The sequence below is a fragment of the Fusarium subglutinans genome (assembly GCF_013396075.1).
Source record: "Fusarium subglutinans strain NRRL 66333 chromosome Unknown NRRL66333_c0000023, whole genome shotgun sequence".
In the NCBI taxonomy this organism is placed as follows: Eukaryota; Fungi; Ascomycota; class Sordariomycetes; order Hypocreales; family Nectriaceae; genus Fusarium; species Fusarium subglutinans.
In genome coordinates this window covers 26716-50761 of record NW_023502086.1, presented here as the reverse complement: position 1 = coordinate 50761, position 24046 = coordinate 26716, and the positions used below count along the sequence as shown (strand labels likewise).

The 24046-nt window shown below is 48.3% G+C and overlaps 12 protein-coding genes across 12 annotated transcripts; 4 read left to right on the top strand and 8 right to left on the bottom strand.

Annotated features, from left to right (window-relative positions):
• Nucleotides 1-1460: 1460 nt before the first annotated feature.
• Nucleotides 1461-2926, top strand: FSUBG_2540 (laccase precursor; the record flags this gene model as incomplete). The annotated part of the gene is made up of 2 exons (XM_036680324.1): nucleotides 1461-1531; nucleotides 1582-2926. 2 exons carry the CDS (start codon nucleotides 1461-1463, stop codon nucleotides 2924-2926), a joined length of 1416 nt encoding a protein of 471 aa, XP_036541809.1.
• Nucleotides 2927-3965: 1039 nt separating this feature from the next.
• FSUBG_2539 (NAD-dependent histone deacetylase SIR2) lies at nucleotides 3966-5338 on the bottom strand (the record flags this gene model as incomplete). The annotated part of the gene is made up of 2 exons (XM_036680322.1): nucleotides 3966-5134; nucleotides 5188-5338. 2 exons carry the CDS (start codon nucleotides 5336-5338, stop codon nucleotides 3966-3968), a joined length of 1320 nt encoding a protein of 439 aa, XP_036541808.1.
• An 843-nt stretch (nucleotides 5339-6181) lies between these two features.
• On the bottom strand, nucleotides 6182-6788 carry FSUBG_2538 (negative cofactor 2 complex subunit beta; the record flags this gene model as incomplete). Its single annotated transcript, XM_036680321.1, has 4 exons — nucleotides 6182-6289; nucleotides 6340-6599; nucleotides 6654-6680; nucleotides 6734-6788. 4 exons carry the CDS (start codon nucleotides 6786-6788, stop codon nucleotides 6182-6184), a joined length of 450 nt encoding a protein of 149 aa, XP_036541807.1.
• A 1915-nt stretch (nucleotides 6789-8703) lies between these two features.
• Nucleotides 8704-9612, bottom strand: FSUBG_2537 (corticosteroid 11-beta-dehydrogenase; the record flags this gene model as incomplete). Its single annotated transcript, XM_036680320.1, has 4 exons — nucleotides 8704-8740; nucleotides 8790-9160; nucleotides 9214-9372; nucleotides 9427-9612. 4 exons carry the CDS (start codon nucleotides 9610-9612, stop codon nucleotides 8704-8706), a joined length of 753 nt encoding a protein of 250 aa, XP_036541806.1.
• A 262-nt stretch (nucleotides 9613-9874) lies between these two features.
• On the top strand, nucleotides 9875-11216 carry FSUBG_2536 (FAD dependent oxidoreductase superfamily; the record flags this gene model as incomplete). The annotated part of the gene is made up of 3 exons (XM_036680319.1): nucleotides 9875-10335; nucleotides 10387-11120; nucleotides 11167-11216. 3 exons carry the CDS (start codon nucleotides 9875-9877, stop codon nucleotides 11214-11216), a joined length of 1245 nt encoding a protein of 414 aa, XP_036541805.1.
• Nucleotides 11217-11386: 170 nt separating this feature from the next.
• Nucleotides 11387-12418, bottom strand: FSUBG_2535 (uncharacterized protein; the record flags this gene model as incomplete). Its single annotated transcript, XM_036680318.1, has 3 exons — nucleotides 11387-11712; nucleotides 11776-12346; nucleotides 12401-12418. The coding sequence occupies 3 exons, from the start codon at nucleotides 12416-12418 to the stop codon at nucleotides 11387-11389; spliced, it is 915 nt and encodes a 304-aa protein (XP_036541804.1).
• A 608-nt stretch (nucleotides 12419-13026) lies between these two features.
• Nucleotides 13027-14055, bottom strand: FSUBG_2534 (homocysteine S-methyltransferase; the record flags this gene model as incomplete). Its single annotated transcript, XM_036680317.1, has 1 exon — nucleotides 13027-14055. One exon carries the CDS (start codon nucleotides 14053-14055, stop codon nucleotides 13027-13029), a length of 1029 nt encoding a protein of 342 aa, XP_036541803.1.
• Nucleotides 14056-14871: 816 nt separating this feature from the next.
• On the top strand, nucleotides 14872-15396 carry FSUBG_2533 (uncharacterized protein; the record flags this gene model as incomplete). Its single annotated transcript, XM_036680316.1, has 1 exon — nucleotides 14872-15396. One exon carries the CDS (start codon nucleotides 14872-14874, stop codon nucleotides 15394-15396), a length of 525 nt encoding a protein of 174 aa, XP_036541802.1.
• Nucleotides 15397-15584: 188 nt separating this feature from the next.
• On the bottom strand, nucleotides 15585-15853 carry FSUBG_2532 (global transactivator; the record flags this gene model as incomplete). The annotated part of the gene is made up of 2 exons (XM_036680315.1): nucleotides 15585-15639; nucleotides 15696-15853. The coding sequence occupies 2 exons, from the start codon at nucleotides 15851-15853 to the stop codon at nucleotides 15585-15587; spliced, it is 213 nt and encodes a 70-aa protein (XP_036541801.1).
• Nucleotides 15854-18709: 2856 nt separating this feature from the next.
• FSUBG_2531 (retrograde regulation protein) lies at nucleotides 18710-20649 on the top strand (the record flags this gene model as incomplete). The annotated part of the gene is made up of 2 exons (XM_036680314.1): nucleotides 18710-18870; nucleotides 18924-20649. The coding sequence occupies 2 exons, from the start codon at nucleotides 18710-18712 to the stop codon at nucleotides 20647-20649; spliced, it is 1887 nt and encodes a 628-aa protein (XP_036541800.1).
• A 506-nt stretch (nucleotides 20650-21155) lies between these two features.
• Nucleotides 21156-21929, bottom strand: FSUBG_2530 (AB hydrolase superfamily; the record flags this gene model as incomplete). Its single annotated transcript, XM_036680313.1, has 3 exons — nucleotides 21156-21443; nucleotides 21496-21846; nucleotides 21897-21929. 3 exons carry the CDS (start codon nucleotides 21927-21929, stop codon nucleotides 21156-21158), a joined length of 672 nt encoding a protein of 223 aa, XP_036541799.1.
• A 399-nt stretch (nucleotides 21930-22328) lies between these two features.
• FSUBG_2529 (methyltransferase family) lies at nucleotides 22329-23552 on the bottom strand (the record flags this gene model as incomplete). The annotated part of the gene is made up of 2 exons (XM_036680311.1): nucleotides 22329-23297; nucleotides 23352-23552. The coding sequence occupies 2 exons, from the start codon at nucleotides 23550-23552 to the stop codon at nucleotides 22329-22331; spliced, it is 1170 nt and encodes a 389-aa protein (XP_036541798.1).
• Nucleotides 23553-24046: the final 494 nt, after the last annotated feature.

The window sequence follows — 24046 nt, the reverse complement described above, 5'->3', positions numbered from 1 at the left end:
GCAGCAGGACGTCAACCCTGCTTTTGCACAACTGGCGCCATGCTTCTTCGCTATTGGCGATTGGGCCAGTGGGCTGAGGGAATTGCTTTTTAGAGGACAGCTGAGACCGAACTCTAAGTCTCACAACTTATGCATATTGAACAACATCGTGCACTGACGGAATATTTCTTGGGGCGTGTGTCAGTGATTGTGCTGTTACATCGAGTTGAATCGTTTTATGCGGTCCATTCTGAAAGCATGATCACATGCCTTTGAAGCTGACATGCTGACTTTGCTAGGCTCATTGATGTCTGGATTACTATCTCTCGACATTACGAGATTATTGATCGGCCGATCGTAATTGGCGGTTTTATGGCACCAATTACCAAATGAGGAACCGCCCGGCTTACACGCTTTTGAATTGTTGGAGCTTGCTATTGTTGGGCTGCATCGTGCAGTCGCCAATTATGACTGAGCCAACTCAAGACAAGGTTAAATCTACTCGATCGATGCCTGTCCTTGTACACCCAGTCAGAAATAGTTGGAGAGGCGGTTGCCTTCAGGGCATCAACCAATGCCTGAACTGTATTTTCTGACGCTTGTATCGCGAGCTGCCACTAGCTTTATCACTGCTTGGTACCAACGCCAATATCAGCAACTTTTGCGGACAATCTTTTCGTATTTCTGTTCGAATTACTTACCTCTTGAGCTCAATTGGACCCACTGCGTTTCTTTTACGTACCTGACTACTCAGAAAAAACGGTCTGCCTGAAACGCCCGTTCAGCTGTCTAGGATCGTTGCATATGTTGGGCGGGACCGGCTTCGATCTGGGTATACCCCAGTTGCAAATCATCAAAAATGCTTAACCATAACACGGCACGTCGAGATACGGATCTTGATGATGTACAACGCAGTGGAGATCTCGTGTCTATTTTCCGCATCCATTGTCTAAGGCTGAGGCAACTAAGACAGCGGCGGCCATTCCGCCTCACCCCAATATCCCTACCACAACATCCTCACATTATGGGCTGGTGAAGCTTAACGTCTCCTCTCTGATAGGGCAATTTACTTTTACGAATTGCGCTTCTTGGTGTGCTGACCGTCATCATGGCTTGCAGCTGTCCTGGTGTATGTAAGGCCTCGCCATGTGGTCCTCTCTCACCAAGCTCTAGTCCTCAACATGACTACCTACAACAACTCTCATGGACATGGGACTCAGCCATGCAGGCTTAGTCTATGATAACCGAGAGGAGCCAAGGTTGACCCGTATGCGATCGCCCGTTTCTCGCAGATGAGGCTTGATCCCGCGGGTCTTCGGCACATGCCTTGTCCTAAGATAGAAGTTCACTCTGAAGTGGCTGTCGATGAACTGAGCTCATCAACACGCCCCTCTTGGCTATATAGACCAGTGTTGGTTCCTGTGGGAAGATGGCATATCTCAGCATCCTACCTCCATAGAGACTTAAGTCCGCTGTGCAGTATGGGCAATACCAACAGCAGTCCTTTCAATCTTGGGGACCTGGGACAATTGTCCCAGTTGCAGACTAATGGGTAAGGCACTATGCTTCCGAACATCTGTATACACGAACTGATCTAAAAAGGGAGTCCTCGTATGGCACGTTTGATGCACCTGACCTGCCAACTTTCCTCACCGACAACCCTACCCCTAATGGCTATCCTTGGAGTACCATGAATTCCCAAACCAATTACTATCAAGACCAGCCAAACACTGGAGTCATTAGGAGGTACGACTTCACGGTCAGTCGGGGGACGATTGCCCCCGACGGCTATGAGCTGTCCACAATCCTCGTGAACGGGCAATTTCCTGGGCCTCTGATTGAAGCAAACTGGGGTGACACCATCCAAGTCACTGTTCATAACGACTTGGACGATGAAGGTGTCTCTTTGCATTGGCATGGTATCCTTCAGAAAGGAATGCCGTGGGAAGATGGCGTTCCGGGTGTAACCCAATGCCCGATCCCACCTAAAAAGAGCTTCACGTATCAATTTCTGGCCGACCTGTATGGAACAAGTTGGTACCACTCTCATTATTCCGCCCAAGTTGCTGCTGGTTTATTTGGTCCATTGGTCATATATGGACCACGAGAAAAGAAAGACTACGACATCGATATTGGGCCTGTTATGTTGAGTGATTGGTACCATAAAGAGTATTTTGACCTTGTTGAGGAGATAATGAAGCCCGGCGGTATTGGAGTTGTTCTTTCTGACAGCAATCTCATTAACGGAAAGATGAACTTCAACTGCTCCAGTGTGGCACCGGGAGACAAGACACCCTGCAAAAGCAATGCTGGTATCTCCAAATTTCGCTTTAAACGCGGTAAAGTCCACCGCTTACGCCTCATCAACCCAAGTGCCGAAGCCATACAAAGATTCTCTATTGATGGTCACACAATGAAGGTCATTGCGAATGACTTTGTTCCAGTACAGCCATATGATACCAAAGTTGTAACACTGGGAGTTGGCCAACGCACAGATGTACTGGTCAGAGCTAACGGCAAATTGGACTCATACTGGATGCGCAGCAACATATCTGCCATCTGTAGTTTAGGTCGTGCCCCAGCCGCCCTCGCGGCAATCTACTACGACAATGCAAATCAGAGAAAGGCCCCTAAATCACAGGCTTGGGACATCCCCGACCCAGGGACTTGCGCCAACGATGATTTGAGTATAACAAAGCCAGTGATGAAGCTGCCTTTGCCTCCAGCTGACAAGACTATTGAGCTTGATATTAGCTCATTCAAAAACGCAAGCAATGTCACACTCTGGACATTGGGAGGAGTGGCTGCGAGGACAAACTACAACAGTCCAACTCTGCTCCTCAGCAAACTTGGCAATCACACATTTGAGCCTGAATGGAACGTGATAAATACTGGAAAGGCAAAAAGCGTGAGAGTGGTCGTCAACAACAAGACTCCCGTGGCGTGAGTACTCAACGAAATGGATGCGGCTTCTTCTTATTAACAGTTGCTGACAATGAATTCTGCTTAGACATCCAATGCACTTACACGGCTTCAACATGTATGTACTGCATGAGGGGCCAGGTTCCTGGGACGGAACAATCATAAATAGACACAATCCACAGCGTCGCGACGTCGTTCAGATTCGGGGCAATGGTCATCTCGTAATACAGTTCGATGCCGGAGAAAACCCGGGTACGTTTACCTCCCCTGGCTCACTCAGCCTTATGGCAATCACCCCTTTCTGTGGACATGGTTGCATCGTGCTGACACGCATTTGTTCATAGGTGTATGGCCGTTCCATTGCCACATCGCGTGGCACGTCTCGGCAGGATTTCTCACGCAGTTTCTCACGAATCCAGATCAAGTCAAGAAACTACGTATACCGAACGTGGTGGCTGAGACGTGTCGGCAGTGGGGACACTGGACACTTTCAAATATCCCCGCACAGATCGACAGTGGACTGTAAGCAAATGTGATGCTAAGGGATGAAAAGCTTAGGTAGTTTGGTCTAAGCTTAGGGGAGACTTGACTGAGTTTATTTTGGTATCCTCTTGTAAAGTCTTGCCCTTTCTTGCTCCCTAAGGGCCTGGGATGTCTTCTCTTTATTCCTTGTTATTATTTTTTAAAGTTGGTGTCGGTCTGTATGAAGAGTATGATATGATGATATGAGATCAGGGCCAGTCTGATTCAAGGTATATTCTCCTATATAAGGACACTCTATAGCAAAAGCTACAGAACATGTCAAGTAACATGGAAATTGGTAGCATGGAAATGATAAATCAATTCTTTCATTAGACTGACTCTTGCATTGATCTAGTCAATGCGGACTATCTATGTAACCGTACCCTATTGCATATCATCGTGATCAACATAAAGAAACTCGTCTAGTCATCTGCCATCAGTTTACAATGAGCAGGAAGTTGCAACCTTTTACACCAACCCCGTTTTCGTACACCTTTAAGTGTTGGAACGCCCCATCTGTACTCATAGTACATAAGGAGTAACTACTTCTCCTCGTTGCTGAGAGCTGCTGGTACAGTTCCTTCTTTCTCAGCCTCCGCCTTTGATGTCTCTGCCTTTGGTGGCTTCTCTTCAGGGGTTTGTGGCTTAGGCGGCTCTGTGACTAAAGACTCTGTCTTGCTTGCTTCGGCTTCGAGCTGCTCAACATGAGCTCGATCTAGTTTAGGTTGTTGAGTCATGGGCGCCTCCTCGGTATCTTTTTCCAGATCTGTAGGAGCTGTAGCTGTAGCCGCTTCTGGTTCTCGTTGCTTGTCATCGTCTTGTGGCTTTTCCGAGACAGTGGGACCATCCTTGTGCTTCGTGGGCTCCCTTTCCAACGGCACGCCTTTGTCGCTCTCGTCAATAACGACAGCACCAACTTCGGCGGCCAAGCGCTCAACCTCGTCTTGTACGTTATCCTTCTCTCTACCGCCGATCTGTCGGTCTGCCTCAGCATCGCCCACGATCTGCCTCCAGAGCTTCTCAAGCTCATCTCGCCAACCAAGCGCATCAGCAAGCTTTCGAATACCAGCATCGCAATCGCCGAGCTCCATCACATCGTCAGACCTGGTTCCAATTTGGCCCACACTTTCCATGTTGAAAAGCACACGGGGTTTGCCCTCTTGCGCCATGCCTGGTAGAGCAGCAAAGGGGTAAACGCTGAGACTGGTACCCACGACCAAAACGAGGTCGGCCATGGCTACTTGATACGTATTGTTGTCGAATGCCTTGGGCAGTGCCTCGCCGAAGAAGACAATATCTGGCTTGACAAGTCCCTCGCACCCCTCCTTGTCGCAATGAGGAACCTTGCCTCCAAAGACGTGCTCCTTCATCTTCTCATCCGGGTATTCCTCCTTGCACTCGATACAGCGCTGCGTCGCAAAGCTTCCATGGGCTTCAATGATCTTGTCCGAAGGAACTCCAGCTACGCGCTCAAGGCAATCGATGTTCTGTGTGAAGAGCATCTGCAGAAGACCCTTGCGGGCGAGGAGGGCAATGAAGGCATGGGAAACGGTCGGAGAGAATTTCCCTGGATATAGTTCGTTCGCTAGAACATAGAAGGGCTCGGGGTGATTGCGAAAGTAAGAGATGTCGAATACGGCTTCGGCGTAAGGCAGATTGAGGCGGGCAAGGTTGGCATAAAGACCTGTTCCGGGCGATCGAAAGTCGGGGACTGATAGCTTTATTAGACATGTTTTTGGTTCTGACGTCAGTTCAATTACTCACTTCCAGCCGCAGTGGAGATACCAGCGCCAGTCAAGACGACAATTCGCTTGCTCCGACCCGTTTTGATATACTCGGCGACGGCATCAAGGCTTCGCTCAGTGAGTGTCACGGGCGGGCCGCCATAACTCATAGAGGACTCTTCCTGGCCCATTTTGCGATTAAACCAGCGAGGGCCACGCGGTCCAGGCTTATTCTTGTTTTTGCGTCTTCGACCTATTTTGACGGCAACGGAAGCAAAAATAATGCAGCTTCTTCTAGTGATGCTGATTGCGCATACATGCAGAATGCAGGGTGGGAGTTACGTGAGGCAGCGGGTGTCAAGGTGGGGGATATCTGATTTACATCATTTTTTACTTGCGGTCTTATCGATAAGGATATAAGTGAGATGGATGCATGCTTCGAGGCAACAAAGAAACGAGTCGCAGCCTAGGTAGACATGGAAGCTGTCTTTGCTGATACAGTTTTCTGATAGGATGGGTGCGTTGTTAACATCACGTCATCATTAACGCAGTCATTTGAATAAACGCCAAGGCTGCTGCTGAACTTTACATAGAAACTTAAAGCCTGCTGAGGCCAGCAGGAGAAGACTTCAGAATGAATGGACAAAATATGTATAATTTCATACCCTTTGCACAATTCCGGTATGACTGACTCCCCGGAACTTTAATCTTGTGGCAATAATTATGCTATGGCTATTGTTCATGGCCTCCATGGCCGCTCAAACTAGCTGGCCAGCGCGAGGCACCCACTGTCAAGGCTTAAGCCCATTCAAGATTTAATGTTGAAGCCAATGTAGTTCAGACAATCCCACCCTGACGACAAACGCCTCGTCAGAGGTCTATAAGCGAAAGTGATAACGACGAAACCGATCCGCCCGCTTCCCATGACAAATTTCAGGCCCAGTCCAATCCAGTCCAATTCTGCACACCAACGCCTAGCAATGCGATAATTCCCTTTACGCCCGTTTCCAGTTATCCATTCCTGGCCACTTTCCCTAACCGTGACGCTCTCGAGCAGCGGCGAACTGCTCCTCCTGTAGACGAGCGAGTTCCTCCATGGACATGCCACTGTTGGCAAACTTGTCTGCCTTCTTCTCTCGACCCTGGTCATTGTTAGTCTTTGCCAAATATGCAGGGGGGGTTGTGGGCTTACCTTTTGGACTTCCTTGTGCTCAGCTGCTGCCTCAAGAACAGCAGGGACCATGTCAGTGAAGCCTAGTTGCTCGAGAGCTTTCGTGATATGATCGCAGGCGATAGTCTTCTTTGCTTCCTTCTCAGAGATCTCGTTGGCCTCTGATGAAATAAGGGTAATGAACTCGACGCAGCATTCAATCAAGAGATCGCGAGCCTCTTTAGCGAATGCCACGCCTGCCGATGGGGGAAGAATTTCAGATACAATCTTTTGGACAGTAGCTGCAACTAAGTTAGCAAATGGACTTTTTAAATATGAGGAGCACTTTTACATACCTTTCGGGAGCGACAGGTCGTCGTTACCTATAAGACAAAATTGTTAGCCAAGGGTCTTGAAGCAGACACGAAGATCAGACCAAGTGTTCCATTGTCATATTTGAGCCAGTATCTGGTTGACGCTGGTAAAGGCATCGCGGGAGACAAATCGTAAAAAGAAAGAAAAAATACCAAGTCGATAGAGTATTTGAGATAGACAGTGGAGTTTGAGATGAAAATAGATGCGAAAGTGTGCTATGTTTGTAAAGTGTCGATAGTGATGAAAAGGGATTCAATATATTGAACATGGTGAGAAACTTCTCGGTAGAGATCAATATAAATAAAAGTTGAATGAATGTTATTCACAACGCTGTGACTTGCACCCGACAGTGAGGCATTGTCGTGATGGTCATGACGGGTTGAGAACTAAGACGGAAGATGCGTATAAACGAGACGAGCAGGAAACACAAGAACAAACGAACAAATAAAAAGAAAGAAAGTACTTGCCTCCAAACTCGTGATCAGACATATTGAAGCAGCAAAAATCCGTGAATCAGTGTGGTGATGGAAGGTGTTTGCGGTTGACTGCGTTAGTATTTTGGAGATGAGACCGAGTATACACCAAAGACGCGGTTATTCAGAGACGGTGGCTGGCCGAGTGCAACGCGAAGACCAAGTCCCAGGAAGCAAAAAATGTAACAAAAAATAGAAGCGAAGAGAAGCGAGATCTTCTAGTGATGTATGTATCCGTTGAGAAGCGTGTATGTTTCACTGTCGTTTGAGTGCTGTTGTTTTATATTGGATCTAGATGATGAGCTTCACTTTTGCTTGTCAGGCTGAGAAGGAGACAGACGGGTGGGATGGTTACTCAGGCCCATGAGTGGTGGGGCAAGCCTCTTTTGTATCTGAAGAGCTGTTGCTGCCCTTTGGGTTTTTTTCTTGCACCGCGCTTGTAGCCAAGTCTCCACCTGGAATTTCATTTGCTCAGTGGAATTTTATTCATGGCAGTGCCTCGAGCACCAGTCCCAGGCAGCCCAGTGGGTGGAGGAGCCTCAGGTCCCAAGGCTGCTGTACGTAACTGGACTGGGCTGTAACTTAATTGGAGGTTTGCTTCAGCGGAGGCTGTCTCCATTTCCAGCCACACGGGGCGCGTCTTTTTTGTTGTGCACGGACCAGTTAAGCAGCTATTTCAGAACTTCCATCTTTTGAAAATTTCCTATTCCTTCATCAACACATTCCTTTTCTCTCTCCATTCTCTACAAACATGCCACAACGCTCTGATCGAGCTGCGGCTTTGTCTAGGGGGCGCCAATAGCGTCTTTCAATTTGCTATACCTCGAAAGTACTCGCTTTGTGCGTTGCTTTCACTCGAGTGCAGCCGCCAATTCTTTGGGTAAGTCTCTCTTTGTTCTCCCTACACCAATTCGCATGAAGAGATATGTTGTCGCCCCAGGCTGAGGAGGTTCGACAAGCCTCCTGTGCTGATTGACTTCGTCCTGTGCCAAATGGACAGAACTGATTGATCCCAATCATCTTTGTTTCAAAGTTTGAACTACGCAACCCGACCAATGGCTAATCAACTCAAAGTTTAGGCTGCATTCTCTAACCCATGCTGTAAGACTCCCTTCAGCATCTCTACACCCCTCCGATACGCCGTGATGCACTTTGCTATCTGGTACTATCAAATACCGACTCTCATGACGGATAAAAACGATAGCCTGAGCGCATTCGACTGCAAGCTTGCTTTGGATATCATGTTGGAACTGGAACTAACATGCGACAAGGCAGCTGCTTCGAATATCACGTCTTTGGACTCGGTTGCATGCGACAAATCAGTATCAGGTAAGAACAAACTTTTTATTTCTTTGTACTACAAACATCAAATGCTATGATGAAGAAACTTACATTCCATGCTAAATCCGAATGTCCATGTGGAGCAAATTAAGAGCTTTTCATCTTTCGACTGACTTGCATTTGTCTTTCTATCTTTTATCTACTTGAACATATGCAAAGACATAAAGCTAACATTGCTTGAGATACCCAGGTTCTTCTAGGATCCCTAAGGTAACCCCTATTCTTGGTACGCCTCGACCTCTGGTGAGTTCCATCTACATAATTGTTAGTCCTTGATGTCATAGTGTGTTGTGTGAGACGTACGAGAAGAATTTGCCGCTCAGCTCTTTGAGCGGGTCTGCGACAAACTTGGCCATAACATTCCCTGGCTGCTCGGGCTTGAGCAAGATGCCCTTTTCTTTGGCTTCGACGAAGGAATCGTATTGTGCCTTGTTCATAGATGATTGGCCCTCCGATCTCAACACGCCTTGCATCTCAGTGTCAACTCGACCTGGTGCAATGGCAACACTTGTGATGTCAGGCTCTTCTAGTGCAATGTGGGCCGAGACAGAATTGTAGACAGCCTTTGATGAACCGTAACTTGACCAGGCGGCATACTGCTTGGCTGCTGCTCCTGACGACACCCATATAATGCAGCCTTGGGACTTGCGTAGCTCTTTGATCGCAGCTTGGGCCTAGGGTTGTCAGTATGGTTCATGCTCGTAAAGGGCCTGGTCAAGATCCCTACCAAGGCAATACCGCTGAAGACGTTGATGTCATAGATCTTCTTCCACTCTTCTACCGTGGTGTCTGCAAACTTCTTGGGCGCCAACATGCCATGGTTGATAACCAGACCATCAACCTTGCCGAACGAGGATAAAGCAAGGTCAACCAGCTTTGAAGGTAGCTAGACAGCATATATCAGCCTCGTAACTCCTGAGCGTTCAGTTGGGTTACACACCTGAGGTTCGGCAATATCTCCAGCAATGAATTGGACCTGCTCAGGGTGCGATTTCTTCAACCCCTCCAATGGTTCAGATGATCGAGCTGTAATAACAACCTTGTGGGACTGGTTAAGCAGATAACGGGTAATGGCAGCGCCAATGCCCTTACTAGCACCAGTAATAATGAATACTTTGGAGCTCATGTTGAGGAATCTGCTGTGTAACTGATACTGTTAGTGTTCAGTAAATATCTGTGACTTGGCACCTTTTTGAAGCTCAAGAGAGTGGGGGGTTTCTTGGTGATGAGTGATGGTGGGGTCAATTTTGGAGCTTCAATCTTGGCTACCCTGTATCATCGTCACTCACGTCATCGGTCCTTTCTTGGTAATAGCCCTCCTGCATCAGCTGAGATCTTGTTCCGTTTTATCAATTATACAATATTTCTAATTATAATACTTGATTCCAATGGCCTCGACGGTGATTGTTGGAGGTGGTATAATTGGCATGGCGACAGCTTATTACCTCTCGGAACATCAACCGGGCTCAAGCATCTACCTTATTGACTCGTCGGCAACGCTATTCGCCTCGGCATCTGGTTACGCTGGTGGATTTCTGGCGAGAGACTGGTTCCATCAAGATCTTGCGTCTTTGGGAGCACTGAGTTTTGACGAGCACGAGAAATTGGCAAAGCAGTTTAACGGGAGGGAGAAATGGTTGTATGCCAAGTCAGTAACTGTGAACTATGAGCTACCGAGGAGGAAACCAAGGAGTTCGACCGGTCAGGATTGGCTACATGAGGGAGGAAGTCGTGCGGATGTGGTAGAAGACAAAGGGGAGGTTCAAGATAGGAATAGCCCGCCTTGGTTAAGGCGTATCAAGGGTGATGCTCTCAGCTTGGTTGATAATGGTGAAGGGACAGCTGTTCTGTAAGTCATCGTCTTATGAGAACGATGTATTCTAACAATTAATATCTATAGAGAACCCCTAAAACTATGTCAGTTTCTTCTGGAGAGGTGTCGAGCAGCGGGTGTACGGATACATAACCCTGCCGTTGTTCTAAATGTAGGCGCCGACTGCCACGATGAGTTATCATATGTCCGTATTGGCTACACAGACTGCTCCTCAGAGACATATATCCCAGCTACGCGAATACTTGTATGTGCTGGGGCATGGACCCCGAGTGTTTTGGAGTCCATGTTTCCCGGATCATCTATCAACATACCCGTCACACCGCTCGCAGGACACTCACTTGTTGTACGAAATCCCACAGATATCGGTGATACGTACCACTCTGTATATACAAGCATGGACGACTTCTCGCCAGAGATTTATGCTAGACCAAATGGACATATCTGGCTTGGTGGCGTGAACGCATCTCTCCGACTGCCGCCATTAGCAACAGGTGCGAGACCCATGGATGCGCCACTTGAGAAGCTGAAGAACCTGGCGAGGCAGATCATCAGAGTCGAGGATGATGAGCTGGAAGTTATACGGACAGGCTTGTGCTTTAGACCTGTCTCAGAACGAGGAACACCCTATATCACGCGAATAGAGGATGTGGATCTACGGCAAGGCTACAGGACTCGGAAAGGAAGCGATGGTGGCGTCTATGTAGCGACAGGACATGGGCCATGGGGGATCAGTTTGTCGTTGGGAACAGCGAAAGTTATGGCTGAGATGATGCAGGGAAGAGAGTTAAGCGCTGATATTAGTAAGTTGGGATATTGGCCGTGATCGAAGCTTGAGTAGCAGGGTAGTTGAGGATGGATACAAAGCAAGACACACAGAGATTCGTATGCAAGAATAGCACCATAGCATGGAGTTAACTGAAGTATCATTGCACCTGGGACGGCTGGTAAATCTTCTTGCCACTGCTCGCATGCAAAGCACTCATATACTGGCCAGATCATTCCCTTGGTTGCAAACCGACATGCTGGCGATAGACTTATCATAAACCGAGGATATTTTATGATATCCTTAGGATATATTAGCAAGAGAAGAATGCCATCGCCTTTTGTTGGGACGAAATCCACGGGTACCGTAAGCAGTCAACTGATCAGCAATAAACTCTGGCATGTCCTGCTGGAAACGAAGATTGGCGGCGTCCAGCTCAACCCCAGTAATAGCTTTGGTTGCCAGTGCCTTGTGAAAGTCTCGATACTGCGAAGGTATGTCCGACCACTCCTCCTCGTTAAAAGTAACCGACAATTGGAAGCCGGCATCTCGCAAAGGAGCCGTTGCCTCTGCAAGTCCGATGAAGTCTCTCCAGGGAAGATGCATGTGTATCTCCAGCTCCATCTTATCTGCGAGGGCAACCAGTTCCTTCACCTAGAAGTAGAAATGGAATTCCGCGTTGGTGGTGGCACCGTGAGCATAGTCAATCATCTCCCAGGTGTTGAGTGAACTTGAACTGATATCACTCTCTTCCACCAATAGCATAACAGCTCTTGCGTGTATCCGTGGCATTTGTGATTTGTTGAGGGAGAAGAACGTGGCACAATATAATGCCAATTCATCAACGGACACGTTGCAATAGAACACAAAAAGGGTTTTCGAGGCAGTTCGAGCAAAGGGCGGTTGATTTGTGCCTTTTTCCAATCCCTTTATATAGCGATCAAGATCGTCATCGCACAACTTGGGCATGCGGTAAGGGATTAAGCCCTTTGTGGTAGTGTCTTTGGTGTTTGGAGCCGGCATGATCGAGCGAGTGTAGGTTTCGACCCTGCGTTCCTCGGGCGAGATACGACTATCTTGGTGATGTAGAATATCCGCGTTTGCTGTATTGACGCCAGAAGAATACAAAAAAGTAGGGGAATCTTGAGCCGCATCTCCTGGGCGATCGATATCCATTGGGACAGTTTCCGCATGCCCTGGATGCGCGAACTGGGCGATGTCCTGAGAAACAGCATGGAAAGACTTGAGTCTCTTCCGAGGCGGCTACATTCAAAATCAGAGAAGTCCCATCGGGTCAAGATGGTCGAGAGCACTTACGCTGTGACGGAGATCCATGTTGACTGATTTGATGCTTTTCAGGTGCAGAATTTAGGATTCATGCCTTCTCCTTTCTCGAGAATGACGGGCCTGTACGTCTGTGATATAAGTCAGGTACTGCGAAGGTATAGAAGGGTGAAGAGATTTCATACGATAGTCAAAGACTAGGTTTAACAAGTGAAAAGTTTCTCACTGCTTGAAGTGGCCGTGTCAAGAGAGCAAAGACGCAGCGTAACGAAGGGGTCAGGTGTAAACATGAAGAAGGAATAGCAACCGGAGCAAGAGATCAGTGAGGGGTTAAGTTAGTTGATACAAAAGTTCAGACGAAAATGCAAAACTGTGCTATCTGTGTTTGTTTACCCGGTGTCTGTCATATACATAGGTAGTTTGATGCTATGGTAGTCATAGCTACTTCTCAAGGGGCACTGAAAATAGCGAATTTGAAGTCATCCTAAGTCTGTACTAAATTTGCCTTGGTTTACCTAAATCTTTCTATCACTTAGGATAGCAATCCTTACTTTTCTTGCCTACCGCAGCTCTTTACGGTGTAGTCAATGCCTTTCATATTTTGTTTTGTTAGACATATAATCGATCTTAATTTTGTTTCATGGCATTGATGGAAGCCTCTATTTCACGAGACAATCGCGAAGTTTCTTGATATCTTCACTTCCTGCCCTACAGCATCCGCCGACCAAGATGGCAGGCCAATTTCCTCTTTCCTCTGTAGCCTTTACGACTGTCTCGAGTTGGCGTTCCCAAGATGAGCGCCTGTGAGTCTCAGCACCGTCTGGCATCTCCCATTTTTGTGTGGTTGTGTTGTAAACCTCTCCATTCGTGCCGTCAGGATACAGCACCAGAGCAGGCCACTCAGTAATCTTGCCACTCTCGATCAAAGCTGAGACAGTGCGCTCGAAGATCTGAAGGAGCTGGTCAAGCTTGTCGACCTTGGTGCAGTTGATACCGATACCCCAGGGCAACTTGGATGAAACTTCGGGATCCAGCATGGCCTCCACAGCGGCCTCAATGGAGTTACCATCAGGCATCTTGAGGTCCTTCTCAGGCGACAGACACGCCGTCCAGTAAGGGAGATCAGACAGCGTTGGTGTGGCAGCGAGCGCTTTGCGCATGGCAATGATCTCGTCAACGCGGGGAATAGTCTCAAGGGCAACATAGCCCACCCGCTTCTGCATATCAGAAACCTCAGCGAAGACGCCCAAGCGTTCACGGTGCCATGCCTCCAAATCAGCCAAGGAGTTGTGCTCAGCATCGTATTTCCCGCTATACTCCTGGCCTGGAATCATGCAAGCTCCGTAAGGTCCAATGCTCAAAGCAACACAGCCCTGGTCCCCCACAGCACGCTGAGCGATGCTAACAGCATCATCCAAGAACCGAGGAACAGCGTCGCGAGGGATACCCTCGGGGAAATCCTCAGTGCGAGTGTCGGCGAAACCATGAAGCGAAACCTGATATGTCGCTGTGAGAAGCACGTCAACTGGGACAGCTCCGAAATCGCTCTGACATGATTGGAGAGTGGATTGGTCAGAAACAAGCAAATGAGAGGACCAGAGCGGCGTTGAACGGGAGAAAGTGATAGAGTACTTGGACTCGAGAGAGGTACCGAGGCCGCCGTCAAGAATGAGAATTTTGGACGGCATTTTTATGTTTGGTATAGTTGTGGTTGTGGTTGAGATTGATGAGTTTGTGCCCACTCTGTCTAAAGAAAAGAGAAAACTAGTGGATTGTCAAGACGCCCTTTATCGAGCACGAGTCCTTAGTCGGGAATAACATCATTCAGTCAAAGAAAATTGCTTATTATTGCAGAATAAAGACTATGCAATATCTGTTCATGTAAATGATCTGACTAGTGAATTTGTGAAACACAATATTGCTGTCAAGTAATTCTCGTAGCTGGCTTAATCGCAGACACCATCCGGCGATGCTGAATGAAGTTTCTTTCATCAGGCCACCACTTCAGTCATCTGGATTATCTGAACAGTAAAAAAATGGCAAAGGACGTCCAACGATCAGTCGCTAAAGACATGTATTCTGAGCTAATGGGCATTGTATCTAGAATCTTGTATTTTGAGGACATCGCCACTAGATGTCCAGGCCCTTTCTTGGCCTCCGCGTTCGCTGAAAGGCAATGAAACACAAAACGAATTACACAGAAATAAGAGACAAACTGATGACAAGTATTCAGTGAGTGTTCAGATTCAGCATCCGTGCAGGGACAATGAACAAGGCTAGGAAACCTCACCTATTCAGTCATCTCGAGTGTTCGAAGATGCATTATCATTGTTCAAGACGGAAAGAATCTGTCAAACAGCTGCATGAAATATTTAAAGCGAACCCTAATTCACTGCAGTTCTTGTCTCTTTTCATCCTCAGATCAGTCTCATCCGATCGGCGATATTACCTACGACCATACACTCGTCGCCCGAGCCTCATCCCCCCATTACACAAAACAGGAAATGTCTCTCCGAAGATTCTCTGGCTGTCTGGGATCCTCTTACGACGATTTTCTACACCTGACTATCGGAGTTTGCACGGAACCTACGGAGGGCTATCCAAACCACTGGATTCTCATGCTCGTCGATGATGACACCGAGTACGCAATATGTTACCAATCCTTGGGTGGTCCTACGAAACGCAGACCCTGGGAACTTGTGATTGAGAGTGGAGAGACCAGAAGCTGGGACGTCGATCACTTTTACTACGTCTCTGAGATCCCAGCGCGACATAAACGAAAGGTGAATGCTTCGGCGAACAAAACTCCAGGTGGGTTTAGTCAAAGATGGGTTGTGAGAGTGCTCTGGGATCTGGAGCTGCAGAATGTTGTTCCTCGTGGTACGACGAAGAGGATCGCTCAAGCTGTGCAGGAGGATCCCTATGCTGATGCATCACCTATAATGGAAGAGCACGAGGGTTTCCGGTACCAGATGTTCGACTGGGTAGAGAAGCATTGCTTGTCTAGGCTTGGGTCACCTAGACGATAGAAGCACTACATAGCGCAGGTCGCTTTCTTTCTCATTTCTTTGAGTTCATGACAGGTAAGTAAAGGTATAGTATAGGCTACAAGATAAATGAAATGAAAGAACTCGTAAGCCTGACGACGAAGCATTGTCTTATGACAGCATCATGATGTGAGATGAAATTCTCTAAACTTTGATGAACTCGTCATAATTTAGGCCTCTCTTAGGACAAAATACCCTGAAATTTTACCGTTACCATCCTTTGTCCTGCACAGTCATAGCATATCATAGCATCCAATGCTTCTCTTGTTCTTGTCTCGTACCTCCATCTTGTAATTCCCCAAGGCAAAGTCCTGGGCTCTGAGTTCGTAGATAAGGTAGGCTTCTGTTGCCCTGGTCGGTGAACTCGTCCAGCTGCTTGCTGCTCCCACGCTTTCTTCCACCACTGTCCGCATCGGATAACAACATTTGCAAATTGCATGTTGAGTCCCTGACCACCGGTACCTCTACTAGTCAGTAGGGCATGCAGGGGCGTAACTTGAGCAATCTTATTGATGGTTGAGTGGCGCTGGACTGTATCGAGTCGCCCATTATATGTACCGTGGCCGACCGGGTGGTAGGTCTTGTCGAGTGCAATCGCCACGATGTCCAGTAACCACACGCTTTCGTCAGCAATGATGAATGAGCCGTAGGGACGAAAATCAAGATGTTATCGTACTATATCGAGTATCGCCTGAACGCGTCGTGAAAGAGAGTTGTCTCCCTGCTCTAGGTACTGATAACCACTCAGCAGTGTGCGCGAGAGCTTGGGCGTCAGCGTCGTCAGAAATAGCATCGCCAATGTCTTCCTATCTCATAGGTTCCATGAGGCCTTTGTGAGCCAGCTTCAGCTGCACTAGCATTGGATGATAGGCGTATTGATGGGCTTCGATGAGGTGTGATCAACCTGTAGTATTGTCTGATTGCGTCGAGGTGCTTTGCCACGTACCTTCTTGCTTCGTTCCCCCTCCTCAAAAAATAAGTTTCCTGTATTCCGTGATTCTTCCTCGGACTTTCATCTCCCATCCGAGGCGAGAGCGAAGCGTAGCACAATGCCGGTCCTGTACGGAGGGCGATCTTGAAGAGTGGAAATCGGATTTGAGAAGCTAGCTGCGTCGAGTATCTGGATGTATCGGGTCATGCGTTTTCCAGTGTTATGTAGAGGGGCCATTTGACCAGGCTCTTTGCATGTTTTCTGCAATGGATCGAAGTCGGTGATGGGGTGCCCTTCCAGCAGACTCGGCAGGGCATTACCGTCCTCCCATGTGTTGTCTAGAGACGTTCCTGTCAAGCATAGACAACCTTCGGATTGCCCACGGAGTGCGGTGACGGCAACAAATGTGCGAGTGTTGCGGTTCGTGATGGCTTGGACTCAAGGCTGCTGGTCTTACTGTATCAAAGAAGGTATCAATCTCGGCCATTCACTGGCTACAGCATGAGAGAGGTGCAACGATAATTGAAGGCCCTTCTCCAGGCTCCCAGGATAAAGTAGCCACGGCAAGCGCTACCAGGGCCTTGCCAAGCCCTGGGAGGTTCCCTCAATCTCATGCCCTTGAGGGGCCAGCAAGCGACAGCATAGCGGCTCCCACAGCATACCTCTGGTGCTCGAAGAGTGTGTTGCCGTACTTGAGGGCCGGGTATACGGCCTGCGCGCGGCGCGTCATGTTTGGCGATCTATTGTGAACTTATGATTAGTTATCGAGTTGGTCTTAGTGCTATGAGATGAACTTTCAATCATGTCGTGGAGGGTATTCAGATATGTGACGATACCTTTCTCATCAATATCACCGCCATCCTCATCCTCATCCTCACTGTCATCTCCATCGCCGCTCGCGGTTGTATGAGTGCGATCATTGCTGCCGTCGGCGGGGCCCTGTGTAGAATTTCTCACGTTGTTAATGGCTGCGCTGTTGTATCAGACTGATCACGGGGCTGAACGATGCCTTCAACACTCTCCATGAAGTCAGTGAAGATAAAAGGGTTGGTCTTTGGAAGTCGAGTCAAATCATGCGCTTTGGCAGATATCGCTTCCGTGCGAGCGATAATGGCACTGACTTTGCCGTCACAGATTCACTTGAGTTAAAGAAGGAGCAAGTAATAGTGAAGAGAAAGGAAAAGGAAGTGAGCCAACGAGGAATACGGGCATTTATAAGGTACCTTACCTTCTTAATGCTCGACACCTTCATGATGATAGTGAATCACAGCCATCATGCTTGCTCCACATTGATTCAAATCATATCACTACATGCGTCAAGATGTAAGAGAGCCAAGCACATCGTCCCAAGAGCAGGCCCAACAGGGAACAGACAACTGATCAGAGCTGACTTTAGAACAGGTGAAGATCTCGCTTGGTACTCTAGACTGCCTACTAGTGAATGAACCCCCAATCCTCGCATCAACATGCACTCGCTATCGAAGAGACGTCGGCATCCTTCGTCGACCTTTGTCCTATTCTGCTTGTTATTTACAGCTGCCTCGAATCGTTCGTGACCTACCCTGACGACCACCAAAGGTTTGCTGCAGAGTATGAGCCCTCTCTACGATATGTAAACATGGATGCGTTGCTGAAACAGCCCAGTGCTTCTGTAGACGTTCATAAGATAACCCTTTTGGTGGAATAGTTAGATGTTCTGAATGATGTATTACAAATTCCGAGGCTCTTGGGGAATAAAAGAACTGGGAACCACAGTATTCATGTGTAAATGAACTACCTTAGTAGTCAAAGAGACTCTAAGTTTAGGATAAATTTACCTACGTTTTGTCATTTTAGGATGGACCCAAGGCTTATAGTTGGTTCTGTTATGGATGATGATAGTTCAATCCTGTTTTTCCAGCAATTGGCCTTGTTCATACTCAGCGACTGAAGTGAATTGTCGATTTGAGGCTTAATTCTGTGCCTATTAACCTTGTGGCCTCACCGTTTGCAGAGTCGTTGATGGAACAACGGTCAAGATCTCAATCCGTCAAGATAAGGTCTCCGATCTCGTGCTTATCTCGACCCTGGCCAATGACTTGATTCAATCACGTAGCTTGTGCTGCTGCCATTGGCGTCGCTGCTCAACCGTAACTGGCTCGATTTCTGGACAAGCTCATTTAAGGTTGGCGTACGTCAGGGCAATCCCATCACAGCTGAAACCCGCCGCAGGGCGTTAGCTTCCCTTCTGACGACGGGAAGCTCCCTGAAATAGAGGCCCCCGACCACCTTAAATACTGGGGAGCTCTGCATTTCACCTCCATGCCAACGTCATCAACGACAAACGGGCATCTTCACCTCCACCCGCAACAAAGACAGCCCGCAATGGATTTCTCCGACTTTGAAGTCATCGACCCAATCGCCGAGTTTGGCCATGAGAGCAGCGACGATGACGATGCGCAGCCGCCGTATGCGCATCTTCAGGGTGGTCATCCCCCGTGGCAGGGCCATGAGGGTAAGCTAGTCGGTGTTGTTGACATGGGCAGGTGAGAAGATACCTTAGAGACAATCCATCGACTGCAACAAAGAAACTGACAAGTGATGCCATCACCAGCAATGGAATTCGTCTCTCAATTTCCGACCTTTCAAACCCATTGGCTCGTATGCTTCCTACCGTTTACCAGTATCGCGCCTCCATTTCCCTCTACGATTCTCAATATGATCCCGAGACTGGAGATCAGATTCCCATCCCCGACGATATCATCGAGTCCGTCGTTTCAGTCTTGAGTCGATTCGTTGTTATTTGTGGCGACTTCCGGTGCAAGAAGGAGAATATCCATGTTATCGCGACCGAAGCCACCCGCGCTGCTGTCAACTCGAAGCAGTTCTTGGCTGCTATCAAAGACAAGACTGGCCTGACAGTTGAGCTTCTACCCAAGGAGGAAGAGGGCCAGATCGGTGCCCTCGGCATCGCCAGTGGCTTCTCTAACATGGAAGGCCTGGTGATGGACCTTGGCGGTGGCAGCACCCAGATTACCTGGATGCTCAGCTCGGGCGGTCAGGTTCGTATGAGTCCAAAAGGCAGCTTCAGTTTCCCATATGGAGCTGCTGCTTTGACCAAAAAGCTCTACGATCTTCGTGATGGCAAGAAGAAGGACGAAGCCGATGCTGCTGTCAAGGCTTTTGAGAAGGAAATGATCGCCAACTTCAAGGACGCGTATAACAATCTGCAGATTCCCGCTGAGATGACCGAGAAGGCTGAGAAGGAGGGCGGGTACCGTATTTATCTCTCCGGAGGTGGCTTCAGAGGATGGGGATATTTGCTCCTATACCTGAATCAGACGGATGGCAGCTACTATCCCATTTCCATTATCAATGGATACACTGCCAAACGTAAACAGTTTGAGGACACGGAGGCTCTCAAGCATGTTGCTCATGCTGCGAAGGACATTTTCCGTGTTTCAGATCGTCGAAGATCCCAGGTTCCAGCGGTCGCGTTCCTTGTCAATGTTCTTTCAGAGTCAATCCCGGGAGGTATCAGAGAGGCACACTTTTGTCAAGGTGGCGTAAGAGAAGGCTTCCTCTTCCGTCAGCTTTCACCATCTATTCGAGCCCAGTCTCCGCTAGAGGTTGCCACAGGCTACTTTGCCCCAGGTTCGCGACATCTCATTCAGCAATTGCTCAAGAATGCAATCCCGAAACCTTCTAAGAAGAAGGAGTTCCCGGAGGAGTTCGGCGAGCCTGTTGTTGACTCCTTCGCCAATGCGATGTATCTGCACATGTTCATGAGTAAGGAGACGGCCTCGACGACGGCGCTGTACTCAACCAGTGTCGGAAACATGTCTGCGATCCATGGGGTTTCGCACCAAGATCGAGCACGGTTGGCCTTGATGCTCGAGTCCAAATATGGCGGCGAACTTCCTCCTCGTGAGCTAGAGTTCCGCGAGTCACTTCGCGAAATGCTCACGCCTGAGGAAGTCTGGTGGGCATCATACCTCGGCAGGGTCGGACAACTCATCACCGCGCTCTACCCAGCCGGTAAGATTCACAAGTCGAAGCCACGCGTTGTGTTCACGTCTCAGTGGTCGTACACTTTGGGCAAGAAGAAAAATAAGGAAGGTCTTCTGCTCACAATCTCGGTACAGAAGACAAACAATGACCCAGCAAGAACAAAGGAGACTGTCAAGGAGGCGGCTAGTGATGTGGAAAAGATCGGAAAGAAGAAGAACTGGATTGGCGATGATGAGCCTTGGGGAATGAAGGTCAAGGTCAAGGTTGTGGAGGAGGGTATTCTCTCTGAGGAGATGGAGGAGCTGAAAATGTAGGATATTATGATATTTGTTCTGGAAATTGTGTAAAAGCATATGGGGCTTGGTTTTGGGAATCGTCAAAGGCTATAATGGAAAGTAAATGAAGGGCAGAATATATAATGGCACTGGTTAACTGATTTGGAACAAATTGAGTGTGTTTCGTCCTCTGCCCGCCGTCCCCGCTATACTTCCAGCTTACCTCTACTCTAACAACCAGTGCACACCCTGAATGAGATCCTGCAGCCACTTCTTGGAAACAGGCAAGTCAGGGCAAGTCGTCCAGAAGCCATGAGGTAGCCCTGAGTAGATGTGTGACCTGGTTGATAGTCCGGCTTTTTGTAGAAGTTGATCGAGAAGAATAGCTTCATCGCGACGCGGATCCCAACCGCATATTGCAAAGTATGCTTTCTTTGCTATGTCTGTAATGGGAATTGAATAGAAGAGGGGACAGTCGCTTGTCTGCTGGGGGGGCGCCGTATAATCCTGCTGCATGATCAGTATTGAGTGAAAAGCATGCATTGTCAGAATGTTGTACCTGCGAAGTAGTCAATTGACTTTCGCGTGAGGCCAGGTGCATCGTTGATCTCGTCCACACTCAGAATACGGCCCAGATACTTCTCCGGTCTAACATCTGGATGACAGAAGCTCCCAGCGAGGAACACGACACCGGTGATTGTTGGAGAGAGGCCCTCATCACGGGCTGAGTGCGAGATCCCGGCAGTGAAGTTGGCGCCTGCAGACGTGCCACCAAGAATGAAGCCCTTGGATAAGTCTGTCTTGAGTTTCCTCTGGCCCTCTGACGATGTAGCCTGCACAGAATGTTAGCGGGTGGTAGTTTGGCAAGCGCTGTCTGTACCTTACCCAGCGGACGACGTCGAAGCTATCTTGAAAGCCAACGGGGAACTTGTGCTCAGGAGCAAGTCGATACTCAACACTCGCAACAACGACAGGTATTTCCAACGCAAGTGCTCTACATGTTACGTCGTCTGTTTCAAGACCACCCGTGACATACCCACCGCCGTGCATGTAGAGGAACAGAGGAAGGGCATCGTTGCAAGCCTTTTGACGGTAGATGCGCAGTGTGATAGATGAATTATCACGAACAGGGACATTTATTTCGTAAATATCGAGACCTTCCTGGGGAACAATCGGATCATGGTCTCTGGTCATGCCCAAGCTTGGTTTTGTGCCTGGAGGGAGATTGTTTGGGAACTGATGGGGTCAGTAGCAATATCATGAAGTTTGCACATGTCTTAGCGTACATCGACCCATTCGGGATGGGCTGTTTGTTGCATAGTGTCTATATTCGGCCATTCTAATTGTGCAATAGAAATGATGTTTTATTTAATAGATGTACAAAGGTGAGAGCTGTGTTTAAATAAGCGCGCTGAAAGCTATAGTCTACGAGGGCGAACTCGGAGTCGTTTTGCTGATCCTTGCCTCTCGTGTTAGAGATGCAGGTCTAGTCAGCTACTGTACTAATCATCCTTGGGATCTGAGATCTTTGATCACTTGATAGATTATCTTATCTGATCGTACTGTTACGGTAGTTTTGTCTAGTACCTTTGCTTGCACATGCAGCCTCTACTTGTCCTGGCTTAAAGCCTCTTCTGTGACACTTCCGATGACGGCTCAAAGGATTGAGGTCTTACATATCATGATTCCCCATATTGCCCCCATTTCCCATCATCACCTCATTCCCTTGTCCTGCGCTTGCTCTGCTCTTTCGTGTGCTTCTTCAAAAATGGCGCTTTCTCCAACCCATCAGCCTGAGTCTTCCAAATCTTCTTCCCCATCGCAATATAACTCTCCCCAAACTTCTCAAGATCAACTAGCGCAGTTTCTCTTGTGACTCGATGCATCTCAGCGTACTCCTCATCAGTGCCAAACGTCGCAATCTTGTATGTCTGCTTCCACATCGCAACCATCTCTTTCGCAAAAGCACTTTCAGCTTGGATGTTCTTTGCGACGAGGTAAAATGAAGATCTGATCTTGTGGTGCTTGTGGTGCTTGTACAGCTTAACAGTCGCCATTTTGCTGAACTGATGGATCAAATCGAAGCTTCGCCAACTGTCGAGCTTGTGCATTAGAATCACCATTGTACCGCCATTCTTCAGATGTTCGAGACCGAGGGCGGTCTGTGTGAGAGTTAGGCGAGTCGCTTCTCGAGGCTCTCGCCATTCCGCACGAGGATGGGTACGTAGGACTTGACCATCGCAGAAGACGAGATCAAACTTCTCATCATCGCCCAAGACCTTTTCGAATAGAAAGTCATATGGTCCTGGAAAGTTCAACGGAACGTCGTCTTTGGTGATACCCATATCAGCTGCTAGCGTTGTGATGTCGCGAAACTCCACGTCCACTTGTGCATCGAGTATCTTGACGTCGTGCCCACCTTGGTCAACGGGAAGACTCATGGCTCTGATGTGAATACCAGGTGTCTTGGTCGAGGCTACATCAACGAAGCCACCTGGAGCCGCACACATGTCTAGCAAAGCCGGCTGTTCGACCTTGGACATGTTCAGAGCACCAGTTGCTTTATCGAGGTCAATTGCGATAGTCTTCATCATAGTGTAGAAGAACTGTGTACTGCTCGCGCTGCATTTATCTGCGACTGCTCGTTGTTTCTTGAAGTGATCGTCGCCTCTACTTGTCTCCCAACCCTATCTTCCTCGTTAAACGATTATCTTTACTCAGCATCTTTGCCACAGACATACCTTTCTTCTCAACTCATGGAGACGGCGAAACTCCTCCACGTTCTCCAAGAGATAATCGCGGATAGTCTCTTGAGCACTTCTCTCGGGCTCTGGAACTTCAGTACCAGCTTCCATGATTGGCGCCGTCTTTGCCTGCTTATCTTGCCCAGAAGTAGCACGTTCGCTAGGGTTTGAGCTTGAAGTGTCAGTGTCGGAGGGCATGTTGGAGGCTGGAGATTCGCTACTAAGTACCAACAGTTTGAGTAGAAGTGAAAGTAATTTCCTATCAAGAACAAATGCCATTTATACCTCCAAAGAGGATTATCATCTTGCACATGTCTGGAGGCCTATTGCCTTTGTTCCAGTTTGTACCCATTCACCATCTGGACCAACAAGCAACAGGCAGAAGTGGAAGTACTCGTTGGTGTTTGCCAACATGGTCGGCCTCCAGCATAAAGACCATACCATAACATATAATGCAGTACAAGGGTCTCCCGAGCACCAAAACTTGGTTGAGAATTGTTCTGCATCCATTGATTGGTCTTGAGTCTTATGAGGCCACAATCACAGGCCGACCGGCCTCTTCATGGCCACGGTTGGCAAGACAGGCAGACAGTCAAATTTACCGCCAGTAAGCAACAAAGCAACAGACTGGGGCTACTTGGATATAGTCTCTCCGATCACTGTTGATAATGCAAAGTTGCAGTGACTGGAAA